This window comes from Puma concolor, chromosome A3 (genome assembly GCF_028749965.1).
Source record: "Puma concolor isolate L17-30 chromosome A3, mPumCon1.1.hap2, whole genome shotgun sequence".
NCBI lineage: Eukaryota > Metazoa > Chordata > Mammalia > Carnivora > Felidae > Puma > Puma concolor.
The window spans coordinates 61761569-61786946 of record NC_141669.1 but is presented as its reverse complement, the minus strand read 5'-3'; the positions used below and the strand labels follow the sequence as shown (position 1 = coordinate 61786946).

Here is a 25378-nt window from a genome sequence, read left to right as displayed (position 1 = left end):
GGATTTAAACATCTGTGATGCATTTTACATTTTTGTCCACTTGTAATTATTCTTATATTACTGATACTCGGGTTATCCAATCTATAACCAGTAGAAATATCCTTAAATTGGTTGAGTCCTTTTAACATAAAAAATCTCAGTAGTCTCTGATGGTCTCTGCTTTGCAAAATGACCCATTTCTTTCTTGCCCAAGACCTGGAATTGGCCTTTTTTTTTTTCAAGGAATCCTGATTTTTTTTACCACAGGAAATGATATCTGGAGACTATAATCCAGATGCCAGTGGCACACATGGATTCTGGGTTGGGCAAGATTTCTAAGCCCTTTCAGAAAATCGGAGTATATAAAACATTTTTTGTTTGCTTAAGACAAAATACACCATAAACTCTACTGATCTTCCCAAATTCAAATTTAGTTTTAAAGAACTTATATAAAAAACCTAAAATATTCTATTTCTTCCTTCTTTTGCTGAAAATCTTCGTTTCGAATGACATTGACAATTACTATTTGCTTTATTCTATAATATACGTTTGTTTCAGAATAATAACCACAATTACATTATTAACAATATACTTAGTAAAACAGTTTAGGATAATTTTACAATTCTTTTTGTCTTTCATGTACAACTAGAAATTTACAGTTAATGTGCTCTAAAGTCATTTTAATGAATTCCTCTCCAATGACTATGCCACCAGGTCAATATATAGTTCATTTATTTCAGTCTGCTTTTGGTTTTTAGGGATTGCATTTTATTAATTCACTTATATAAAACATTTACATGATTACAAGTTAAATCTAAAAAAAAACAACAACATATATTCATAGAAGTCAAGCTTTCATTTCTGTCCTTTCTAGTCTGTTTTCCCCTCCCCCAACCACAGGAACCTACTTTTTTTTTCTTAATTTAGACTTCAATTTTAAAAAATACAGTAAATTCTTGTTATTGTAGTACTTATGTTCTATAAAGTGCTGCAAACATTGAATTAGTGATTATTTAATCATAAGGGAAATACAAGGTTGGCTCTTGTGAGCCTCTGGTCACAACATTTTCTTCAACCAATCAATACGTTACCTTGTTTTATGTGTGTTTCTATTTAAAGATACTTTAATATATGTTGTTCATTAGCAGTGAAGTCACAGCAAATAATACTATAACTGATACCTGAATGAAGCTTGTCTAATGTGCATTTTCTCTTTAAGGCACATTACGGACTTAATGGGCTTAGAAACACTAGACAGCACTTAGCACTATATATGGGGGCAATTTTAAATACCAAGCCACTAAAAAAGCACAAATGTGATGAACATGGCATAAACCATGAAAAAGATATTTGTTTACAACATGAGAAGTGAAACAGGAAGGCACAGTGTCATCATGTTTGACCTTGGCTAGAAAAATATGTGTCAGGTAACTAATTTTTTGCCACTCTGCACAGGTACATCTGCAGCCCACAAAAAATGACTGTAAAAGCGCCATGAGTACTTATTTTGGGATTGCAATAAATCCTAGCAAGTAGGCAGATTTGGAAACAGGAGATCCATAATGAGGAATAATGGAAATTGGGTGTACATGCTCTCAATCTCTCTCTCCCCCACTCTCCCCTTATAGCCTCCCCTTTCTTAAAAAGTATCATACTATACACAGTTTTCTCCACCGTGCTTTTTTCACTTAGTAATATTTATCCTAAACACCTCTCCATGGTAGTACAGATAATTTCCCATGCTTTTTTTCTTCAGCAATAGAGTATTCTACTGAGTGGATGCCGGCTTTTGTCAACTAATCCCCTTTTGGTGGATATTTCCAGTCTTCTGCTGTTATAAACTAACTACTTCAATAAATATCACTGTACATACATCTTTCTGTATTTGGGGCACACATTTCTGGAAGTAGCATTGCTAGGTCAAAGGATGAACGCACATATAATTTTGCTAAATATTTTACTGTATATTTCTTCAACGTATATTTCTAACATGACTCAGTGAAAGTAAGAGTTTGATACAAAAGATTGAAATACTTATGCCACAAGAGTTGATAAATAGTGGTGTTATTTAAAAGGAATTATGTAACAAAAGCTAGTAGTGGTAAAACAAGTATGTAGAAGGAATAAAATCAAACATGCTTTAAGCATTTTGAATGTTGAAACATTTCACCTTTCTGAGCGAGATTGTTCAACCAACAGAGCAACTAAAGCTATCATTTTTTCCAGGGCAGCCGGCCTGTACTTTTCTTCTGCCAGAGAGAGAATATCTTCTTCCTCCTCCTCTTCTTCCCCTTCTTCCTCTGATAATACTTCAACTTGAGGCTAGAACAGAACAAAATGTTAGAACTAATATGTTAATACTGAATTATCCAGAGAGAAAATAACTTGAATCTTTTACAAAACTACCCTATGTAAATGGTGGCAGGAGCATGTATTAAAGAACAACCACACAAAGGCCTAACCTTAACTTTTAAGAGTTTAAACAACATTCAGGACAACTTTAGACACAGCAGGCAGAACTGTAAAGAACAATGATTCTCAACACCGTGACTATTTACACCTCACCTACGGGGATAAATCTTTTAACAATTTCTTTTTTCTTACAGGCAAGTCCCTTGGAAGATAAATCAAGATCAACTTTTATATGAGTATGATAAAACAGCATTTCCTATTTAATAAAAATGCCAGTTACACAAATTAATAGTGTTCAGATAATCCAAATAGTAAGTCTTCCAAAGAGATATGCACTTGGGCTTTGAAATGCAAGAGGCTGAAGACATTTTATGATTTAAAAAGCAAAAGAAAAGCAGTCTGAACAAGTCACAATATAGGCAGGAATTAGGTAGCAAAAGCCCATATTCTGAGAAGCATTACTGTTTAATGGTTTAACAGTTTAGCTCAGGAGTCTGACCAAAGATCAAAGCCCAATTCACTGTGGTCTAAAACAAGTTAACTTCTTTAAGCCTCAAGTTCCTGATCTGTAAAACGGAGGTAACAACAGTAAAAATAGGGCACAAGCCAATGTGGTCGTCACAGACAAGACAAAGTTCATATAATACTTTCATAATTATGAATAGACCAGCTACTTAAATTTTTGGAAGATTTTACAAACTCAATAGCAAAGGGCTTAAAAATACGGCCAGCAAAAATGTTCACTGAGATGACATACGTTTGACAGGACTCCAAAACAGGTGGTGGCCACTTTGCCTAAATATATTTGCTTTGTTCCAGGGCCTTGTCAATGAAATCATTATTTGATTATTTCTTCTCTTGCTACATTCATTAAAAATATCAACCAAACTCAGACCCTTAACATTATCTAATATCAGGGCCAGAAGAGACTTTAAAGGGTTCTAATGTCTAAGGACTTTCCATGATACAAACTTGAAAACATGGACCCCTAAATCCCCCAATATGAGAGAGAACTGCACTTACATTTTCCGGCCCTTTGGTTCCCATGTAAAAATGTACCATTGTAGATATGGCTTGCAGTGAAAGCAAAAACTGGCTCTAAAAATAAAAACATTGATTTAAAAATATAACATAAAAACAATGAAGTTTTAAATACTGAAAACAGGTACATAATCCCAGAAATAAATAAGATATAGCTTTACCTCTTCTTCACCCATTTTGGCAAATTCATAAAGGAAGGCAAAGTATTCTGTAAGATGTTTACTGTGAGGTTTTACACCATGTTCCATAATTAATAACAGAGTTCTCACAAATCTAGTGACACACGAACGACCACCAATATCTTCCACTGAGGCATCCATATCATCTGACCTGAAAATATAATTTAATATCTCAGAGACAGTATGAAGTCTGGGGATAGATATTCTGGAAGGAGAGATGTTTTTAAAAACCCAAATTTATCTTTCATCTTTGCAATAGACTGCAATACGAATTATAATAATTTAAGTAGGTGGATTCTAATTATTGTGTCTGGCTAACTCAATCATGAAGTTACGTGTAGACAATTTTGAAGATCAAAAATAAAAGTTTTCTCTCCTTGGGGCGCCTGGGTGGCGCAGTTGGTTGAGCGTCCGACTTCGACTCAGGTCACGAGCTCATGGTCCGTGACTTCGAGCCCCGCGTTGGGCTCTGGGCTGATGGCTCAGAGCCTGGAGCCTGTTTCCAATTCTGTGTCTCCCTCTCTCTCTGCCCCTCCCCCGTTCATGCTCTGTCTCTCTCTGTCCCAAAAATAAATAAACGTTGAAAAAAAAAAAAAATTTAAAAAAAAAAAGGTTTTCTCTCCTTGATCGGTATCATTACAGATTATTTTTAAATAGAAGAATCCAAATGTTTCACTGTGGATATTTAAAAATACTCTGTAGGTGGATAATTAAAAAGCTTAAAAATAAAATGTTCAAAAGGCACTTCTTACCCATCTTCCATTCCTGGTTGTAGATAAAGATGAGCATGCACAGGCCTAAGTCTCTGAATCACATGGATACACAAACGCTGAAACATCTATAAACGAAAAGTTATAACAATCTAAGAGCCAACTTTCTCAGGTAATAGAGATACGAAAAAATTAACATGATTCAAAACTCTGTGCCAACCATTTCTTTTCCCCACAGATTATCTTTTGACATTCTAAAGCTCTTCTGACATCTCACCTGGACTAAAAAAAAAAGGTAAAGGTAGCTTAAAAATAATCACTTTTGTAATAAATGAAAAAACAACAATAAACTATACATTTCAGTAATAGAAAACACACACAAAAAACCCACAAAGCTTCATAAAAACCTCTTGATTAATGGAGATATACAGAACAGAAAACTTAGCATCCATCTCTTTAAAAGAGTGGAATGGGGGGGGGCGCCTGGGTGGCGCAGTCGGTTAAGCGTCCTACTTCAACCAGGTCACGATCTCACGGTCTGTGAGTTAGAGCCCCGCGTCGGGCTCTGGGCTGATGGCTCAGAGCCTGGAGCCTGTTTCCGATACTGTGTCTCCCTCTCTCTCTGCCCCTCGCCCGTTCATGCTCTGTCTCTCTCTGTCCCAAAAATAAATAAACGTTGAAAAAAAAAAAAATTAAAAAAAATAAATAAATAAAGAAAAAGAGTGGAATAGGGAAGGATAGCTGCTTATCAGAGGTCAATGACTAGGGGAAGGAGGAAATGTGATTTAAGTTTATCTAAAAGAAACATGGATTAAAAAGGGTTGGGATTCTTTAAATAAAATATACAAATAGCCACTAAGCACATGAAAAGATGTTCACTATCATTAAGTATTAGGGAAATGCAAACCAAAACCACAATGACATACTAACTACACACACATTAGGAGAGCTAAAATCAAAAAGACAGTAACAAATGCTGAAGAAGATAGTGAAAAAAAGAAATCTCATAGATTGCTGGTGGGAACATAAACTGGTGCAGACACCATGGAAATTTTTGGTTGTTCCTAAAATATTAAACCTAGAGTGACCATATGACCCAGGAATTCCACTCCTAGGTAGATACCCAAAATAACTGAAAACATATGTCCACACAAATATTTGTACACAAATGTTCAGAGCAGCATTATTCAAAATAGCCAAGTGAAAACATCCCAAATGTTCATCAACTGCTGAATGGATAAAAAATATTTAGTATATCCATTCAAGGCAATACAATTTGGCAAAAAAGTACAGATACATGCTACAACATGGATAAACCTTGAAAACACTGCTAAATCAGTGACAATCATAAAAGACCACAAAATGTGTGACTCCAATTATCATTAAATAAGCAAATCCGTATCATTAAGTAGGCAAATTCATAGATAAGGGGCTGTCATTAGTGGCTGAAAAGAAGCAACAGGATAAAATGGGGAGTGACTTAATAGGTATGGAGTTTCTCTTAGCAGGATTATAAAAATTAGATGATGGGTGCATAAGTCTGGGGATAGAACTACTGTATTTTACACTTTGAAAGGTTTTGATTAATTTTATGGTGTAAAAATTGTTTGTCAGTAATAAGGGAAAAGTGGCATTTTCAGATTAAATTTTCGGTTCTGTGTCATAAGTGAATATAAAATATTTACTTTTTTTTGGTCTAATTTTCCCAAAGATTTAAGGAGACACAAATTGTTTCATGTGACAGTTCAAAATCTTTCACAGAAATGTAATATACTATTCATTTAATTTTTAAGGCCATTACAACACTCTACCATGGTTAGAATATCTAAGGTTCTGAAAAAGAATCAGTACAACTCAGAAAGCAGCCACAGTAGGATCTGAGAGAACAGGGAGTTAAAGCTATCTTCCTACAACCAGGAAATGTGAATGATTTTAATCACTTGGTTGGAAAGAGAGTTGATTTGCTAAAAGAAGCTGATGAAACAACAGCAAAATTATTTTTTTGATGAGAGGTCAATCTTTTCTTTTTTTTTTTTTTTTTTTTTTTTTCAACGTTTATTTATTTTTGGGACAGAGAGAGACAAAGCATGAACGGGCGAGGGGCAGAGAGAGAGGGAGACACAGAATCGGAAACAGGCTCCAGGCTCTGAGCCATCAGCCCAGAGCCCGACGCGGGGCTCGAACTCACGGACCGCGAGATCGTGACCTGGTTGAAGTCGGACGCTTAACCGACTGCGCCACCCAGGCGCCCCAGAGGTCAATCTTTTCAAACTACTTTTCAATGCTGGGTTAAAATACATTCACAGGCAAATTAGAATTATTAGTTTGAAGGTTACCTCTTTTTCAAACACTCTTTTTCTTACCTGTCTCACAATTTGATTAGGGCACTTAATTAGTATCTGCATTGGCCACCAGTCATCATCAGCCATACGGTCCAAAAACCACTGTAGAAAAATAGTGTGATATAAACATTCAACCAATACTTGTTAAATATAGGATTTAAAAAAAAAAAAAATCACATAAGGATTTTACTTCTAGTCAATGTTTCGATTAGTTTAAGTTCTTACCAAAACAGATTCTTTAACTGTTACAAAGTCCAAAACTCTAAAATGCCAAAAGTCACAATCAGGGTCCTCTAACTACAGAATTTCATGAATGCCATCTACATCACAGTGTACAACCTGCATCATGGCAACCTACAGCCCTTAACATAATAAAATGGAATACTATTTTCCTCTTATTTCTCACAGATGTCAGACTGCAGTTATCTTTTGTTCCTATTAATAACATGATGTATTGATTCATTTTTTTCTGTTTAAAAAGAAATTATGTTCCCTTGATAACAAAAAACACTTCTTTATGCTAAGACAATTCTCAATGATTTCCAGATATCTCTTAATCACTTAACTCCTGTAATACTGAATTTTACTGTGTGCATATACACAATTACTGACAAGTGTAGAGAATTTTAACTCCATACACACACACACACACACACACACACACACGTATATACGTGTGTGTGTGTGTGTGTGTGTGTGTAGTGGCAACACTATATATGAAAACATGAAAGGGGTGGAGAATAGAGGAACTTGTTAACTAACACCAGGAGGATACAATCAGTCAAAACAAGCACGTAGAGAATTCTGCAGATCAAATGACAAAGTAGCAAAGAGAAAAAAAAGTTATTAACTGCTACAGATGAAAGTTGATTTATGAGACAAAAGCAAAATGTAGCCTTTGTTTAAATACTACTTCAAACAAGCAAACTGAGAGAAGAAAAACATTAAAAAAATTTTTTTAGGGGCGCCTGGGTGGCGCAGTCGGTTAAGCGTCCGACTTCAGCCAGGTCACGATCTCGTGGTCCGTGAGTTCCAGCCCCGCGTCAGGCTCTGGGCTGATGGCTCAGAGCCTGGAGCCTGTTTCCGATTCTGTGTCTCCCTCTCTCTCTGCCCCTCCCCCCGTTCATGCTCTGTCTCTCTCTGTCCCAAAAATAAATAAATGTTAAAAAAAATTAAAAAAAAAAAAAAGAAAATTTTTTTTAATGTTTGTTTATTTGGGGGTGGGGGTAGATAGGGAGACAGAGGATCTGAAGCAGGCTCTGCACTGACAGCAGACAGCCAGATATGGGCCTCGAACTCATGAACTGAGATCATGACCTGAGCCAAAGTTGGATGCTTAGACCACTGGGCCGAGCCAGGTGGCCCCAAAAAATGTTAAAAAAAATTTTTTTTAATGTTTATTTTTGACAGGGAGAGGGAGGGAGGGAGGAAGGGAGGGAGGGAGAGGGGGAGAGAGAGAGAGAGAGAGAGAGACCGAGCACAAGTGGGGGAGGGGCAGAGAAAGAGGGAGACAGGATCCAAAGCAGGCTCCAGGCTCTAAACTATTAGCAAAAGAGTCCGATGTGGGGCTCAAATTCACAGACAGCGAGATCATGACCTGAGCCTAAGTCCGCACTCAACCAACTGAGCCACCCAGGCACTGCGAAATCATGTTTTAGACAACTAGAGAAAAGTGAACACAAAGTGAGTATTGGATGATGTTGAGGAACCACTTCTAATTTTACTAGGAGTATGGAATCATGGTTATATATATATTTTAAAGTTCTCATCAGAGATACATACTCAGTACTCATGGATGTGTATGATATGCTATCTGGGTTTGCTTTAAGATACCTCAAAACAGACACGAGGAAGAGATGGAAACAAAATAATGTTACTATTTGTTGAAACTGGGTGATAGGTACCCAAGAGTTCATTGTCTTTCTACTTTTGTGCTCGTTTTGAAATGCTCATTACAAAGTTTTAAAAAATCATGGCTTTGTATTTGTATTCTACAACAATCAGATTCTCTAATTCCACTGCTTCAAGGCATAATCAGATGAACTTATACATAAGAAAAATATCTTCAGGGCACCTGGGTGGCTAGTTGGTTGTCTGACTTCAGTTCAGGTCATGATCTTGCAGTCTGTGGGTTCGAGCCCCGCATCGGGCTCTGTGCTGACAGCTCAGAGCCTGGAGCCTTCTTCCGATCCTGTGTCTCCCTCTCTCTCTGACCCTCTCCTGCTAATGCTGTCCCTCCCTCTCTCTCTTTCTCAAAAATAAACAATTAAAAAAAAGAAAAGAAAAAAAGAAAAAAAGTCTTCAACTAATTTCATCTATTGTACACTATGCTGCTATCTCCCACCTCAGGAAAATTTTAAGGCTTGCATTCCTAGAAAGGCTTATATCACTTTGGGAACTAATCAAGAAATGATAAAATAACAGTAAGATGCCAATATGGTTAAGTGATCATTACTTGTGAGCAGATTATCCTTAAGGATATATTGTTACAGGGATATATTAGACCACAATATAGAAGATAAAATTGGACATAAACTGATATACTAGGATATATGCATTTTTATCTTGGAGGGGGAAGGAAGATTTTGTTGTCAATTATTGTTTTATAATATTCAAAATTAGTTAAGAAATATCTGTTATCAGTCTTCTGAATTTTCTGTATTTTTAATTCTAATACATGAGGGGGAAAGGCACCCAAGGATTTTTAAATACCTTAACAATCAATTATTTAATCAGTGTAATGGACAGGACACATAAATGACAACTTCCTCAGTTGCTGAGTAATTTTAGGAACAATTTACATTGGGATCCCTATTATAAAATACAATAATTTTGCTGTAGCATCTAAGAAGAAAAAGTAAATAAAACAAAAAAGTGCACATTAAATTATGCATTGTTTGTTGAATTATTCTCACCTCACAAGCTGCTTGACTATTATTAAATTGTTTGGTCAGGAGTTCAATCCACTGAAGCATTGTGGGCTAAAAAAGAAAAAGAAAGAAGTCACTTAAGGCATCTACTTCTGAGCTAAAGATCATGAAAACCAGAAGTTATCTGATAAATGACACAAAAATCTACGAAAACACAACACATACCTTTTCTTTTGAATGTATAAACGTCTCTAGGACAAAGGAAGTGCTTAACTGTAAGAAAAGATTAAGCAAAAAATATTTAATTATCTTAAAGTAGTCAATTTTGAAAAACTATCTAAGGCTTATAGATTACCTTTGCTGTCATTAGGGAAACAGCTTTAGGATCTGGTAATGTACTGGGAATACAACTACATAACTGCCACATAAACCTAGAATTAAAAAAAAAGTTAAGTTACATTTCTTACAGAAGATTTGTTTTAAATGTGTAACAAAAATCTATTACTAAATTTACAAAACTTACCCAAAATATGTATGTTCGAAAATGTTTTTGTCTTGAAGAAACTGCATGTTATCATGCCAAATCCACTGAAGTAAAAGAAAATGTTAACATTACATATCAGAAAGCATTTGCTTCATTACATTTTACTAGTATTTTTATTAGACAAAAAAAGATTTGCTCTAAAAGAAACAAAAAAAGCAAAAAATACAGGCACTTAAAATTCATGTTGATTTTTTTTCTGGGTATACAAGAATATGAAAATGGCTACTAAGCCTGCTCCAATGTTATCATTCTGTATCTGGCTACCTCAAGCAATTAGTTTTTTAAAAATGCAATTATACAGACTGTGAAAGGAAGAACTCTGAAATATCATTTGTCTCAAGAGCGAATATATAAATGAATAAAATTATGTCATGTTTTGATAAAAACAGGTTATGAGAAAGGTTTATGTTCGAAAACTGGCAAAATAAAAACAATTCAGGTTGGCTGACTTAAGAGGTGATTTCCTGGCTTATTCTGTAACAATTATGAAAAATAATTATTTCTGACATGAGCCTTTAGAGTAACTTCTCTGCTCACTTTAGTTTTTGTGTTCCTTTAACTCTGTGAATACCCTAAACATGCTCTGAGTTGTTGTTAGTTCCATAAAGTTATTTTTATCTGGAACATATTTATGTTGATTACTGACATTACTGCCTGTGTTGATCCTTCCTAAAGATTTTCAACTACCTCTACTTGCTTCCCAGCCCACTACTCTAGTCTAGAACCAGCTCTTAGAATTATGTATTAGGGCTCCTGCTCCACATTGATGCAGACCTAGTCACTGAATGGTTTGCTTCAGAGTTCTTGGTACTCTAGCATTTCTATGCACACAGCTTTCTAGAAAGCTGTAGCTTCAAGAAAACTTTGGCAGCATTCAACCATCAATGCTTTTTCACAGCAATGGAGCTCCATTCCCAGCTTTCAACTTCTAGCCACGAGCTCAGCTCTAGATCCTCTGTTATAATTTTTGTCCCCTTTACCCCAAAAGAACTAAAGGGGACCCTAGAGCCTGGTAGTCCTGTTTTTCCACCAGACTCAGTGCTTTTATATCTGTTCCATTTCTGTCCTACAAAAATATTCACCCTATTTTTTGACAATCCTTTTTATGTTTTAACAATACAACATATGTGGAGCAATCTGGGTGTGTCTAAGTGTGAAATTACTTCACTACAATGATCAGATTTTTCCCAGGTATTTTCTATATCCCATTCAATTTCATCTTGGCTCACATTTCCTTGAACTTACTAATCATCACAGTCTCAGAGATCATCTTTCAGCTCCTAAAACATGCCAATAAACTCTTTCTTTCCTAAGGGAATTTGTACATAATCTACTCTTTGCTTGGAGTAATCTTCACATGATTAACTCTTTGCTACCTTTCACGTCTCAGCTTAAGGTTAATCTGAAGCATTTCCTAATCACTTCCCCCAGCAATTCAAATCAACTACTCTTTCTGGGCATTTTGTTTTATCCATAATAGTCATTATATAATGTTTGTTTACTTAATAAATTTTATAGCTCTAAATTTTCAATTTACTCTTTGGGAAAGTCTGCTACTAGCTATATTTTAACTGTACAAATTTAAAAGACCAGATTCTAGTTTTTACCTAAAATCTATGTTAATATTAAGTAACAGTATTATCATATTTCAATATTTTCAGTAAAATGTATATGCAAGCAAACTCATTTTAAATTAATAAGCTAAAGCAATGCCAGGAAAAAAGGGTTGGCTTAGATGTGCAATCAAGAATATTTTGATGTAGTTTATTTTTCTTGTTTTGGTAGAGCAAAAGGATGGATTTCCTTTCGTCACCACATAAATCAGTGGTTCTCAAAGAATGGTTGAGAGAGCTGTGGAGTACCTGTGACCATTTCAGGGTATATGTAAGGTCTACACCATTTTTTTAGTAATATGATGATGCTATCTGCCTTTTTTAAGCTCTCATTCTTTTTTGAGCATAGAATGAAGTTTCCCAGAGGCTAAATGATGAATGAGATCACAACAGAGCAAATGCAAAAAGCTATTATGAGACTCTAGCTGTCAACTATTAAATCAGATATTAAAAAGATTTGCCAACATGTAAAACAGGGTTTTGTTCTGAAAAATATTTTTTAATAAAATGTTATTTTATTAGGATGTCACAAGTTTATTTTTGATATTTTAAAATAAATTAACGTAAATTTTAAAAATTGTTTTAATTTCTAATATAGTACGTATTGACAGATATAACCACCACATTAAAACTAATATTTTAAAAAACTTTAAGTTTCTCAATATTTAAAAGAAAAAAATTTTTTTAATTAGTTTTATTTCTGAGAGGCAGAGAGAGACCGAGCATGTGTGGGGGAGGGGCAGAGAGAGAGGGAGACACAGAATTGACGCAGGCTCCAGGCTCTGAGCTGTCAGCACAGAGCCCGAAGCAGGGCCAAACTCTGGAACCGTGAGATCATGATCTGAGATGAAGTCGGAGCCAACTGAACCACCTAGGTGTCCCAGGTTCTCAATATTTTTTAAGAATATAAAAGTTCTGAGAATAGGAAGTTTCAGAACCGTTGATGTAAACAAAATACATCTTTTTTTAAAAATGTTTCATTTTCAGGCTCAGGTCATGATCTCACAGTTTGTGGAGCTTGAACCCTGCGTCGGGTTCTGCACTGAAAGCTCAGAGCCTGGAGTCCGTTTTGAATTCTGGGTCTCCCTCTCCCCTTGCCCCTGCCCCGCTCATGCTCTCTCTTTCCTTCAAAAACAAACAAATGTTAAAAAAAAATGTTAAATGTTTCATTTTTATTTTTGAGAGACAGAAAGAGAGAGAGAAGCAAGTGAGGGAGGAACAGAGAGAGGGAGACACAGAATCCAAAGCAAGCTCCAGGCTCTGAGCTGTCAGCACAGAGCCTGATGTGGGGCTCAAACTCATGAACTGTGAAATCATGACCTGAGACGAAGTGGGATGCTTAACTGACTGAGCCACCCAGATGCCCCAACAAAATACATCTTTAAGGTTTCAGTTAAAATTTCATTTTACTTCACAAGTGGGCTGGGTTGTCATTAAATACTGTTGGGTCCTTATCTAGAATAAGAAATCTAATGAAGCACCTAATTTTGCTGGTAAATCCAATTCAAAGGTTTAAAAGATGTGGATGTTCTTGTGTTTTTATCAGTAATATTATGGGTAGGCAAGACACCTGTTAAGATTATTTGTTTGGGGGAAAAAATTCCACTTGGTTTTAAGACATGACCGCAACAGCGCAAATATTAACCAATTAAATAGTAAAAGCTGAACTGTTTAGATGGAAGATTACATTTTTACCAGGTATACCTTTTTGAAGATTTATATTTTATACTTTCAGCTGAGTTTATTACATTGACACAACACACACAGAGGTGTGAATGTATTTTATAACTCTTAAGACGTTAAAGTAACACTAACACTTATTACATTATAAAACAAAGAAAACCTCAATACTACAATCAAGACACATTTTAAAGCATTTATAGTATTTTAAGTGCATTTCAAATATATGGTACATTTATATGTAACATGAAGCAAAGAAGGAACGAACACCAATCACCCAATCCATTACCACACATACAAGTTACTTATGGGCTTGCCCCAATTCCATCAACTATTTTACCTGTCTTATTCTTATTTTTCTTTAATATTACTAATTATTTCCACTCACTTTAATCTCATTCACTTCACATGCATCTGTCATATATCAGTATTACCAAGACTATCTATAAACACTGTTAAATCCATCCCAGATCACAAATCCTAACATTGCCATAGCCTGCTCTTGGAGTTCTATTACTTGCATAAATTCTTGACATGCTTGTAAACTGCTGTTTAAGTTAAATTAACTATACCTCTAGTAACTCTGACGAAACATCAAATTTGAATTCTTTGCCATTTTCTTCCTCTGGTTCCATGCGTTTGTAAAACAGCATATAAGCACTATGTGTCTTTAAGGGGCCAAAAAAAAAAGGATGAAAAAATAAGTATATTTTCAATTTGACCAAGTTTAACTATAAAATTAGATAACATGGAAGAAAGAAAACTATGTAAAATGTTATATGCAAAGAAATGATTACCTTTTCAAAGGAGAAATCCATAAATTTATCTGTAACAGAATCATAGGTCTTGGTCTGTTTAAAAAAATAAAAGTTTTGCTACTTTAAAAGACAATATTTCAGCTTACATTTATCTCAGTTGTATTTATATATAAAATATTTCATAAATACCTATTTTATTCTTTATAGTAACTTTGTAAATAGTGTTCAAATAGTACTACATCATAAAAATCCTTGACAAAAGTTTTTGGCTAAAAGTATAGTCGACCTTTGAATAACACAGGCTTGAACTGCACAGGTCCACTTAAAGGCAGATTTTTTTTTTTCCCAATAAATACAGTACAGTACTGTAAATTTATTTTTGTTATGATTTTCTTCATATCATTTTCTTTTCTCTAGCTTTATTGTAAGAATACAGTATTCCTATCAAAATAACACCAGCATTCTTCAGAGCTAGAACAAATAATCCTAAAATCTGTATGGAACCAGAAAGATACCAAATAGCCCAAGCAACTTTGGAAAAGAAAACCAAAGCAGGAGGCATCACAATCCCGGACTTCAAGCTGTATTACAAAGCTGTAATAATGGGGGCCCTGGGTGGCTCAGTGGGTTGAGTGTCTGACTTCAGCTCAGGTCATGATCTCACAGTTTGTGGGTTCGAGCCCTCTGTCGGGCTCTGTGCTAACGGATCAGAGCCTGGAGCCTGCTTCGATTCTGTGTCTCTCTCTCTCTGCCCCTCCTCTGCTCACACTCTCTCTCTCTCAAAAATAAGTAAACATAAGAAACAAAAATAAAACATAAAAAACAAAGCTGTAATCATCAAGACAGTATGGTACTGGCATAAGAACAGACACTCAGATCAATGGAACAGAATAGAGAACCCAGAAATGGACCCACAAACATATGGCCAACTAATCTTTGACAAACCAGGAAAGAATATCCAATGGAATAAAGACAGTAAAGACAGTCTCTTCAGCAAGTGGTGCTGGGAAAACTGGACAGCGACATGCAGAAAAATGAACCTGGACCACTTTCTTACACCATACACAAAAATAAACTCACAGTGGATGAAAGACCTAAATGTAAGACAGGAAGCCATCAAAATCCTCGAGGAGAAAGCAGGCAAAAACCTCTTTGATCTTGGCTGCAGCAACTTCCTACTCAATACCTCTCCAGAGGCAAGGGAAACAAAAGCATAAATGAACTATCGGGACCTCATTAAATAAAAAGCTTCCCCACAGTGAAGGAAACAATCAGCAAAAGAAAAAGGCAACTGACAGAATGGGAGAAGATATTTGCAAACGATGTATCAAATAAAGGGTTGGTTAGTATCCAAAATCTATAAAGAATTTACCAAACTCAACACCCAAAAAACAAATAATCCAGTGAAGAAATGGGCAAAAGACATGAAGACATTTCTCCAAAGAAGACATCCACATGGCCAACTGACACATGAAAAAATGCTCAACATCACTCATTATCAGAGAAATACAAATCAAAACCACAATGAGATACCACCTCCCACCTGTCAGAAAGGCTAACATTAACAACTCAAGCAACAACAGATGTTGGTGAGGATGCTGAGAGAGAGGATCTCTTCTGCACTGCTGATGGGAATGTAAACTGGTGCAGCCACTCTGGAAAACAGCATGGAGGTCCCTCAAAAAATTAAAAACAGAATTACCCTACATCCTAGCAATTGCACTACTAGGTATTTATCCAAGGGATACAGGTACGCTGTTTCAAAGAGGCACATGCACCCCAATATTTATAGCAGTACTATCAATAGCCAAAGTATTAAAGAGTCCAAATGTCCATCAATAGATGAATGGATAAAGAAGAGGTGGTGTGTATGCATATATGTATAATGGAGTATTACTCGGCAATCAAAAAGAATGAAATCTTGCCATTTGCAACTACGTGGATGGAAATGGAGGGTATTATGCTAAGAGAAATCAGTCAGTCAGAAAGACAAACATCATATGACTTCATTCATATGAGGACTTTAAGACACAGAACAGATGAACACGAGGGAAGGGAAGCAAAAATAAGATAAGAACAGGGAAGGGGACAAAACATAAGAGACTCTTAAATATGGAGAACAAAAAGGGTTACTGGAGAGGTTGTGGGAGGGGAGATGGGCTAAATTGGTAAGGGGCATTAACGAATCTACCCCTGAAATCATTGTTGCACTATATGCTAAGTAACTTGGATATAAATTTTAAAATTAATTAATTAATTAAAAAAAAGAATATAGTACATAATGTGTAACATACAAACTATGTATTAACTGAGTATTTATGTTTGAGTATTTATGTTATCAATAAGGCCTTTTTTTCCTAATTTTTTAAAATGTTTGTTCTAGAGAGAGAGAGAGAGAGAGAGAGAGAGAGAGAGAGCGAGCGAGAGTGCACGTGTGCATGGCAGAGAGAGAGAGGGAGTCACAGAATCCGAAGCAGGCTCCAGGCTCCAAGCTGTCAGCACAGAGCCCAACACAGGGCTTGAACTCATGAACCGTGAGAACATGACCTGAGTTGAAGTTGGATGTTTAACCGACTGAGCCACCCAGGCGTGCCCAATAAGGCTTCTGAGCAACAGACAAGTTATACTTGGATTTTTGACTGTGTGGGGGGCTGGCACCTTTAACCCCCACATTATTCAAGGGTCAACTACACCTGAAAATATTCAAAACATTTTTAAAGATACTTTACCATAATGTATATAAAGTTAAGAAAATGTACTTGCAATTTAAAAACTACATTTTAAGAGAACTTTGCTAAGTGTACTTGTTTTTCTTTTTCTTCTTTTTTTTTTGAGGAAATATTTTACAAATAACATTTAGAGATGCAGTCAGTTTAATGATGGCATCAGGAACTCATTATTTACATCCTCCTTCTATCCATTTCTGAAGTGTTAGCAATTTGCCTACTTCCTCTTTTCTATTAATAGTAGTATGTAAGTGCAACAAAGAGCATTAAAATCCAGAATGTGAACAGTGATTTCACAATACACATGGCTATTAAAGTGAAAAATAACTTTACGTGGGCTTACCTGTGAAATGGGAATGATTAACGCTGGTCTTTTGAGAATCAAAACAGTATTTTAACAGTTTTCAGAAAATTGATACTTGGATAAAATGCCTATTTTATTGTAATTGTTATATTATAATTAAACACTAGTATTCCAACCTAATTGTCTTTTCTGTCTTAGAGATAATAACATTAACAGGTAAGATATTTTTTGTGTATCCTGTCAATAGTAATAATCAGGTTGCTGCTGCCATTACAAAAAAGTACTGAAAGAATACTTCTTCGAAGCTCAGCTCAAGCCAATGTCCTTGACAAAGATTTTTCATATTATGTCCATAAAGAGTAATTTCTTTTTGCTTGAATCCCAAAGCATTCAAGTGAACAACTTCTTCCATCATAATGTTTCACAGCAATGTAATTCAATTCCTATATTACTATTTAAATTTTCAATTTTAAGTCTTAACCTTCTTAATTAGTTGAAGGCAGAAATAGTCTTTTAAAAGGTATTTCCCAGTGCCTGGTATCTATTCCAAACGGTCTCGACTTCAATAAGCAACAACAGAATAAATTTTAGTTTTAATCATAGCAATTAAAAGAAAGTTTAGTGATTCTACTACTGGATTTTATAATACTGCGTGACACATGAAAAGTCACAAAACATTTATAATTTCTGAATAAAACTCACCGTCATCTCCCCGCCAAAACATTCAGAGGCCAGTTGAGCAGAATCAAAAGGTTTTACCTCAGCATCATTAAAAAGATACCTAAAACAGAGCATATAGTGTTGACCAAGTATATATGTACTGAGTATCTCTGTATTATACCTATTTAAAAAATATTTACATTACATAGTGACAAATTACAAGAAGTAACCAAACTTTTTTTTGTGATCCAACTATTTTTAACATGAAGTAAATAAATTCTATGTTCTTGTTTTGACAACGCTAACCTACTAAAAACTAGAATATAAATGTACAAATCTTAACTGTCCTAAAATCCAATAAACGCATTTATAAAAAAACTAGGGGTAACAAAAGAGTTCATAAAAACAAGTAACAAGTTTGCATTAAGAGAATATGTAAAGCTACCAGACAGAAAAGATTAAGAGGTGGGAGAGCTTCCAAAAATAAAGACGCCATTTTAAAATTTATGATCAAAATGGATCCCAAATATGGAATTATATTCAAATGGGCAAACAAGGTAAGATAGCATGGACATGACAGCTTAAAGAGTTGAACCAAACTATTCTGCTAACTGCAGATCAATTTACCAATGTACATTTTGTTCAAAGCAATATTCCCAACAGTAGAACAGCGCCTACTATTGATATAGCCACTATACTTGAGACTACCTAACAATATCTAAATAGCAAAAAACAGCTATTAAGCACTGATTTAATGACTTCCAACCATTACCTTGATAAAAGTTGCTAAAAAAAAAAATGTACGGGTTGGAAGGGGAAAAGTAAGGTGGACAGAGTGGAGCATTCAGGCAACTTCGAATTGGCGTATACAAGGACTCTGAAGCCACCTTATAGAAGACACTCAGGAAACAACTCTTGAATGAGTGAATAAAGAGAAGATTCGGAAGGTGCAATATTGTCTATGAATCTAAAGCTGTGTATAAAACCTTGGATATTCATTTGTCTCAGGACACCATCATCAAGTTCTCAAAAGAAGTTTAAGAACAATTGATTTTTATCATCTTATGAAAGTTACTTTCATTTAACATTTCCTAATTTTATAGAAAGTTTTTAGAAAAATAAAACCAGGAAACATGAAGCAAAACCAATCACAAGTTTAAACTTTAAAAACAGGAAAAAGAACTTAATCCCAAGAATAAAATATTTAAAACTCACCATTTATTGTTTTTATAAGCATGTGGATTGACTATATCTCTGATGAAGCTATAATAGTGCCCACCATCTGCTGTTCCTGTATGAACAGTTACTCCTATTAAGTCATACTCATAGCTCTCTGTATCTTTTGAATGATCACTGACTTCCTTAAAACCTGAAATGATTTACATAAGATAATGGTAATAATTCTGAATACTGCACAGTGACACCTTAGAATCACTTTACGTAATATATACAGAAAAAGGCACAGATACATTATGTATTATAACAGGTACAAATATTTGCTAATCATTCCCCATTCATAGTCTACAATTTCAAGGAACATTTACACAAATCACTTGGAAAAACAACCATGTGTTACTGCATGACTATGGGCAACCTCAACATAATGTAGAAATGTAAAATATGCTTTTTGTCTAATCTTGTTCCTTTTGAAACAGCAGAATACAAAATTTTTCATTCATCTTATTAGGAGCAAGCAAATACAAGATCTGAAAAGGCATTAAGATATTTATGTCTCTTAATGTCAAGTTACAGTTTATCATTTTGTATTAGGAGACAGAAAATAAACAAAAGACATGCTTTCTGTCACTAAAGATTTAAATCTGAAAGGGATAAAAGATACTATGGAAAAATTACAGAATAATCTAGTAAATTCAAAGATTTATGATCTGTATTCTCAGCATCCTTTAGAAAGGGAAAAGTATCATCAGAAATTAGTGAGTGAAAGCAGATTAAGTTAACTTGAGCGCATAGTCTAAACTGGAAAGAAAGTAATAACTGTGGAGGGAAGGAAATAGCTAACAGTGTCAAAGTAGCAGCCGAGAAGTTTGGATGTGCTAGGTAGGATCCCACTCTGAACCCATCACTTGTGGCCTAAAAAAATCCTTCATCTTGGCATAAATTTCTGCTACTTCTACACATGGAAGCATCATGAAAAATACCAGTAAGTATAATAACTTGGCAGTCTCACTATAATTTTTGAAATGGTTTGAAAAGAGTTCTGAACAGTAGGATGTATATATACAACACCTACTTCTTAACTTCGTCTGTAAAGTATTTTCAAAGTTAATCATCTTCTTCTGGCTCATTTTCTGCAACTTCTAAACATATTCAAAATTTTTTTTAATTTTTAAAATGTTTACTCATTTTTTGAGAAAGAGAGAGAGAAAGAAAGAGCACAAGTGGGGGGACGGGTAGAGAGACACACACACACACACACAGAAACCAAAGCAGGCTCTAGGCTCTGAGCTTGTTAGCACAGAGTCCAATGTGGAGCTAGAACCCACAAACTGCGAGATCTCGACCTGAGCTGAAGTTGGAAGCTTAACTGATTGAGCCACCCAAACACCCCTAAACATATTCAAATTCTGAACTCCATACTCCTCTACAGCTACAGTCACCAATCTCTCTTCTCTCTTCAAAGAAAGAGCACATTTTTCTCTTAAAGAACAGCCTACCCTCATTGTCTATGCTTCTCATATACCATTTGGTAAGACATTTACTGAATGTTCAAGTGCCAGGCAATGGAGTATAAAGATTAAAAACACAGTTCTCTTTCTCAAATCGTAAAATACAGTGGCTTCTTCACACCTTAAAATTTTTAATCGGTAGAACTTTTTATACAAAGAAAACACTGCCAGATCGCTATTATGTAAAACAGAACTTCTCCATCTAAAGAATGCAAAGACAAAGAGTGCTCTGCTTTTTTCTCTCACCTGTTTGTGCTCCTTGAGGCACATAAACCTAAGTTTGAAAATCACTGGTCTTATAAAAGCAGTAATAATTTGGAGGTAACTAGATATGAACCAAGTGTCATCTTTAACTCATTGCAATCTGCCTCTCTATTGTAATTCCCAAATGAAAATGCTATGATAAAGATAACCAATGACTTTACATGTTTTCAGTTATGTTCTTAATGAACTATTCCTTTTCTTTAGCATTCAATACTTCTGACCACATTCCCTTTTTCTTGAGATCTTGAAATACTGACCCCACTATTCACCTAGCTGATCAAGCCACAAACCTGAGTCATTCTTGACTTTTCTCCCTCCCTCTAGTAGCAGACTAAAATGTAAGCTTCAAAGGGACAAAAAACTTATTTATTTATTTACTTACTTACTTACTTACATGTTTATTTTTTGAGAGAGACAAAGTGTGAGTGGGGGAGATGGAGACAGAGACAGAGAGGGAGAGAGAATCTTAACCTAGCTCCACGCTCAGTGTAGAACCCGACACAGGGCTCAATCCCACCACCCTGGGATCATAACCTGAGCCAAGATCAAAATCAAGAGCTGGACACTGAACCAGGTATCCCAACCTTGCTCTTTATTGTCATTCTACTGCCATCACTATGAGAATAAGTTACACAGTAGATAGATATTCAGTAACTTTGTTAGATTCATTTATTCATTCAATCATCAAATTCTATTAACTCTCCATGTACACTTGCTCATCAAGCTACCACCTTCTTGTGGTTTATCAGAATGGCCTCCCTACATCCCTTTCATCATCCTCTAATTCATTTATTTCTATTGCTGTAGTCAGAATAACCTTTTCCAGACCCACCTGGTCATCTCAGTTCCCTACTTAAAATGTTCCAAAGGTTTCACATTAAAAAAAAAGAGAGAGAGGGAGAGACAGAGGGTGAGAGAGAAGGAAAGAGGGAGGGAGGGAGGGAGGGAGGGAAGGGGAGAGGGAGAGAAATAGAGAGACAGAGAGAGAGAGATTAAAATTATTAGGGTGTCTAGTGGCTCAGCCAGTTGAACATCTGACCCTTGATTTCAGCTGAGGTAGTAATCCCAGGGTTGTGGGATATTGCCCCACATCAGGGTCTATGCTGAGCATGGAGCCTGCTGAAGATTCTCTCGCTCTCCCTCTGCCCCTCTCCCCAGCTTGCCTCTGCTTTTTCCACTTAAAAAAAAAAAAAAACAAAGACCTGGCCTACAAACAAAATGATCTGGTCACTGCCTTTTGTCCATCTTATCAACTCCACCCCACCTCCTACCCACCTAAAGAGATTAGCCATTCCTCTCAATCTAGTCCTTACTCAGTCTCTACTTCAACGTTACCTTGGTGAAAGCCATCTCTGATTCTGCTAGATATGAGATACATTCACCATCCTATCTGATGACACATTCTGTTTATAACTTCTTTTAACTTTATTTTTTGAGAGAGAACAACACACACATGCAAGCAGGGGAGGGGCAGCGAGAGAGGGGTGAGGAGAGAGAGAATCCCAAGCAGGCTCCACAATGGCAGCGTAGAGCCCAATAAGGGGCTTGAACCCATGAACCGGGAGATCATGACCTGAGCCGAAACCAAGAGTCAGATGCTTAACCGACTGAGCCACCCAGGCATCCCAGTAATTTCTTTTTCAGTAAGACGTGCCTACTAGACTTAAGTTCTATGAGGTAAGAAACCATGTTTACTTGTTCACTGCCATGTCCCTAACACCCAGAGGAGTGCCTAGAACGCAATCCTAGTAAATACTAAATATTTACTGGCTAATGACTGATGTGCCACACTGTACTTCAATACATTCCCCTTTCTAAAATTTAATTTCATTTTGTTAAATGTGTAGTTGGTTACAACTTTGTAATGACGACTGTCTTGTTATGGAGACTTACAATAAATATAGGCAAGAGAAAGATAAAAAATTACCTTCTTTCCTATCACTCTTCCCCATTAGAAAATCTTCTGTATAGGGCGTCATATCCAAACGTAATGGGAAGGAAAAGTGTGTGTTCACTTTCTCTTTCATCATTGTTACCATATTAAATGTATATCTCATAGTATTAAAACTCAGAATGCGAGGCAATTTCTTAAAACATGCCCTGAAAGACATGAAAAAAACAACTGTTAAAAATCTCTTTCAAAAGGTACTTCAACTGGTATCATTTACTGTACATTTCAACATTCAACTCAGAGTAAATAATAAAAAGTATTCTAAATCATGTTCTTATTAAATGTATCTGTAACCATATATCCCCCTCTTACATGACTTCTTCCATTTTGAAAGGGTTTCCCTGTGTTTAGGTAAGAAAAATTAAAAATTACAGTACACTGCGGTAAATTCCATGAAATTAAAGGTGCTACTGAAGCATAAAAAGGCATCACACCATACATACTCCAAAGATATGGGGGGAGGGTCTCTGGTTCAGAGTTTTCTCTTCCATCTTAAGTAACAGGAAGTGACCTATTTATTTTTATAAATTAGAACTGCAAAGTCTGGCTGTTTTATTTACCAGACATATGACCCTGAACAAGTTATTTAACCTCTCTGAGCTTAATTCCTAATTTGGAAATTCCTAAAATGGAGATTAAACTGCCTATTTCCTACTACTTTTAGAATGCTGCCTGACAGCATTCAATAAACACGGCTGGATGTTACAACAATGCAGCAGCACCAAGTTAATTGGTTACCTAAATCTTATAATAAACATTGCCAGTTCAAATTTTTAAAAAAGTAATAAAACACCAATATTTCAGTTTAAACAACAACAACAACAAAGAAATATATATATATAAAAGCTTGGATTCATGAAAAATAATGAATTTTGGAGAATAATTCTTCATCATACTTAGGATTCTAAGATTCTGAATCAAAGGAGTTTCTGTCTGAATCAGAAACTTAGTTAAGGAAAAAAAGGAATTTAGGGAGACCAGGTAACCAAAGGATTTCATAAGCAGAGGAAGTAAGAACTCTAAAAATCATCATTATGGATTTTTTGAACTGGCAAAAGATGATGTTACAAAAGTATAAAGGAGTCAAATGATGAAGGCCCTTGTGTGCCTTGTCAGACTATGAACTTTAGCCTGAGAGCTAAGAGTCACTAAAGGACTTGTGGTTGACCGTGGAACCATGCACGATTCAGAGGATACAAGACATAAATGGAACTAAAAAGAGAGGAGAATTATGCTGTAGACCTACTAAATCTATGAGACACACAAGTCACAGCTGGGAGGACACACCACAGCATTGTGAATTAGGTAAGATGATTTAAGAATCATAAGCATATCAGTAGAGACTAAAGTTATGGTGGTAAAATTATTCAGGAAAGAATGAATAAACTGAGAAAAACAAAGGTTTAAATATAGAGCAAAAGATGATCCTTAGCCCATTTCTGGTGAACACTTACTAGGTTATTATAGACATTCAAAAGTATGGTAATAATATAAAGGACTGAGTAAAACTTTGCCTGAGAGACAAGACACTATTTTAGAAAAACAGGCAAATATTAGTCAAAAGTAGGGAATGTTTCACGAAGTTATTGAGAATGACATATATTTTCAGTAAGTTTATTTATAAAATTCCAACTAAAATGACATTCTCCAAAGAAAATGCCTCTCAATTATCTTTTATTTATTCCTCATATCCCTCCATAGTAACAAATTTTCAATGGACCCCATTCTAAGTCTTATAACTCATCCTAACCCAATTCTCATCAGATGAGCTTGGCTTCTCCCTGTGGTTTCATTTAAGTATGTCTACCTTTACAATCTTTCTCTGCCTTCCAACATGCTCAGATTTATGTCATCCAGAAAAGTGTTGTTTGATCTCAAAGCCCTTTCTAGATTCCATTTTCCTTGTTTTTTATTGCCAAACTTCTAAAATGAATGATCTGTACTTGATAGATACCATGTAACTTGACAACCCTGCTTCTAATTGCTACAACCTGAAAAAAACATACCACTAAACTGTCTTTTGTAAAACCCAATGCTTTTACTCAGCTGTCATTTTTCCTTTTTTGTGGACTATGTCAATTGAATACCTTCCTCAAGAGATTCTCTGCCCCAATTTCTAGGTTACCGTCCTATCCCGATTTTCTTTCTTTCCTGGCTTCAATTCCGTCACTTCTTCCTCTGCACTTTTAGGTTGGCTTAGATCTCACAGTCAGTCCTTTGCAGAAGTTACGGTCTTTCTCAGGCACATGTTCAAATGGCATCAACCAATTATGCAAACAATCCCCAAATCTAGATGTTAACGATTTTATGTCATTGTATGTTTCTAATCATATTTTCTATTATTGGTCAATGCAAGTCCTCCACTTCAAGGCAGGCTGGCCTAATCCTGGACTTCTTGTATGTACAAGGTCATTTCTATTTCTCTGCCCTTGTTCCTAATAACTGACTGTATATGATGCTCTCTCAATCCAATTTCTATTTGCCATTCAAAGTTCACCTGTAGAATCAAGACATCTTTAGCCAACAAGTCTGTCCTAAATTGGCCATCTTATGGCTAGCTCTTAAGAAAAAAGTCTCTCACTTCAGAGATTCAGCGGAAGACATCTTCAGTTCATGAGGAGACTCACTATCATGATTTAGTGACTGCACAGCAAAGGG

The 25378-nt window shown here is 35.6% G+C and overlaps 1 protein-coding gene across 5 annotated transcripts in view; it reads right to left on the bottom strand.

The window, feature by feature from the left end:
- USP34 (ubiquitin specific peptidase 34) overlaps positions 1 to 25378 on the bottom strand; it is a 254684-nt gene that overhangs the window by 30998 nt on the left and 198308 nt on the right. For all 5 annotated transcript variants that reach the window (XR_015249197.1, XM_086701030.1, XM_086701029.1 and 2 more), the window contains 14 exons: positions 22697 to 22869; positions 19034 to 19187; positions 17861 to 17939; positions 14168 to 14221; positions 13943 to 14038; positions 10057 to 10121; positions 9889 to 9964; positions 9759 to 9806; positions 9579 to 9644; positions 6685 to 6765; positions 4364 to 4449; positions 3594 to 3762; positions 3415 to 3489; positions 2150 to 2301 (listed from right to left, as the gene is read on the bottom strand). Coding sequence is in view for 4 of the 5 variants with exons in the window: in XM_086701030.1 (XP_086557156.1) it covers positions 2150 to 2301; positions 3415 to 3489; positions 3594 to 3762; positions 4364 to 4449; positions 6685 to 6765; positions 9579 to 9644; positions 9759 to 9806; positions 9889 to 9964; positions 10057 to 10121; positions 13943 to 14038; positions 14168 to 14221; positions 17861 to 17939; positions 19034 to 19187; positions 22697 to 22869 (1374 nt within the window). In the remaining variant the exon portion in view is untranslated. The remainder of the gene's footprint in view (positions 1 to 2149; positions 2302 to 3414; positions 3490 to 3593; positions 3763 to 4363; positions 4450 to 6684; positions 6766 to 9578; positions 9645 to 9758; positions 9807 to 9888; positions 9965 to 10056; positions 10122 to 13942; positions 14039 to 14167; positions 14222 to 17860; positions 17940 to 19033; positions 19188 to 22696; positions 22870 to 25378) is intronic.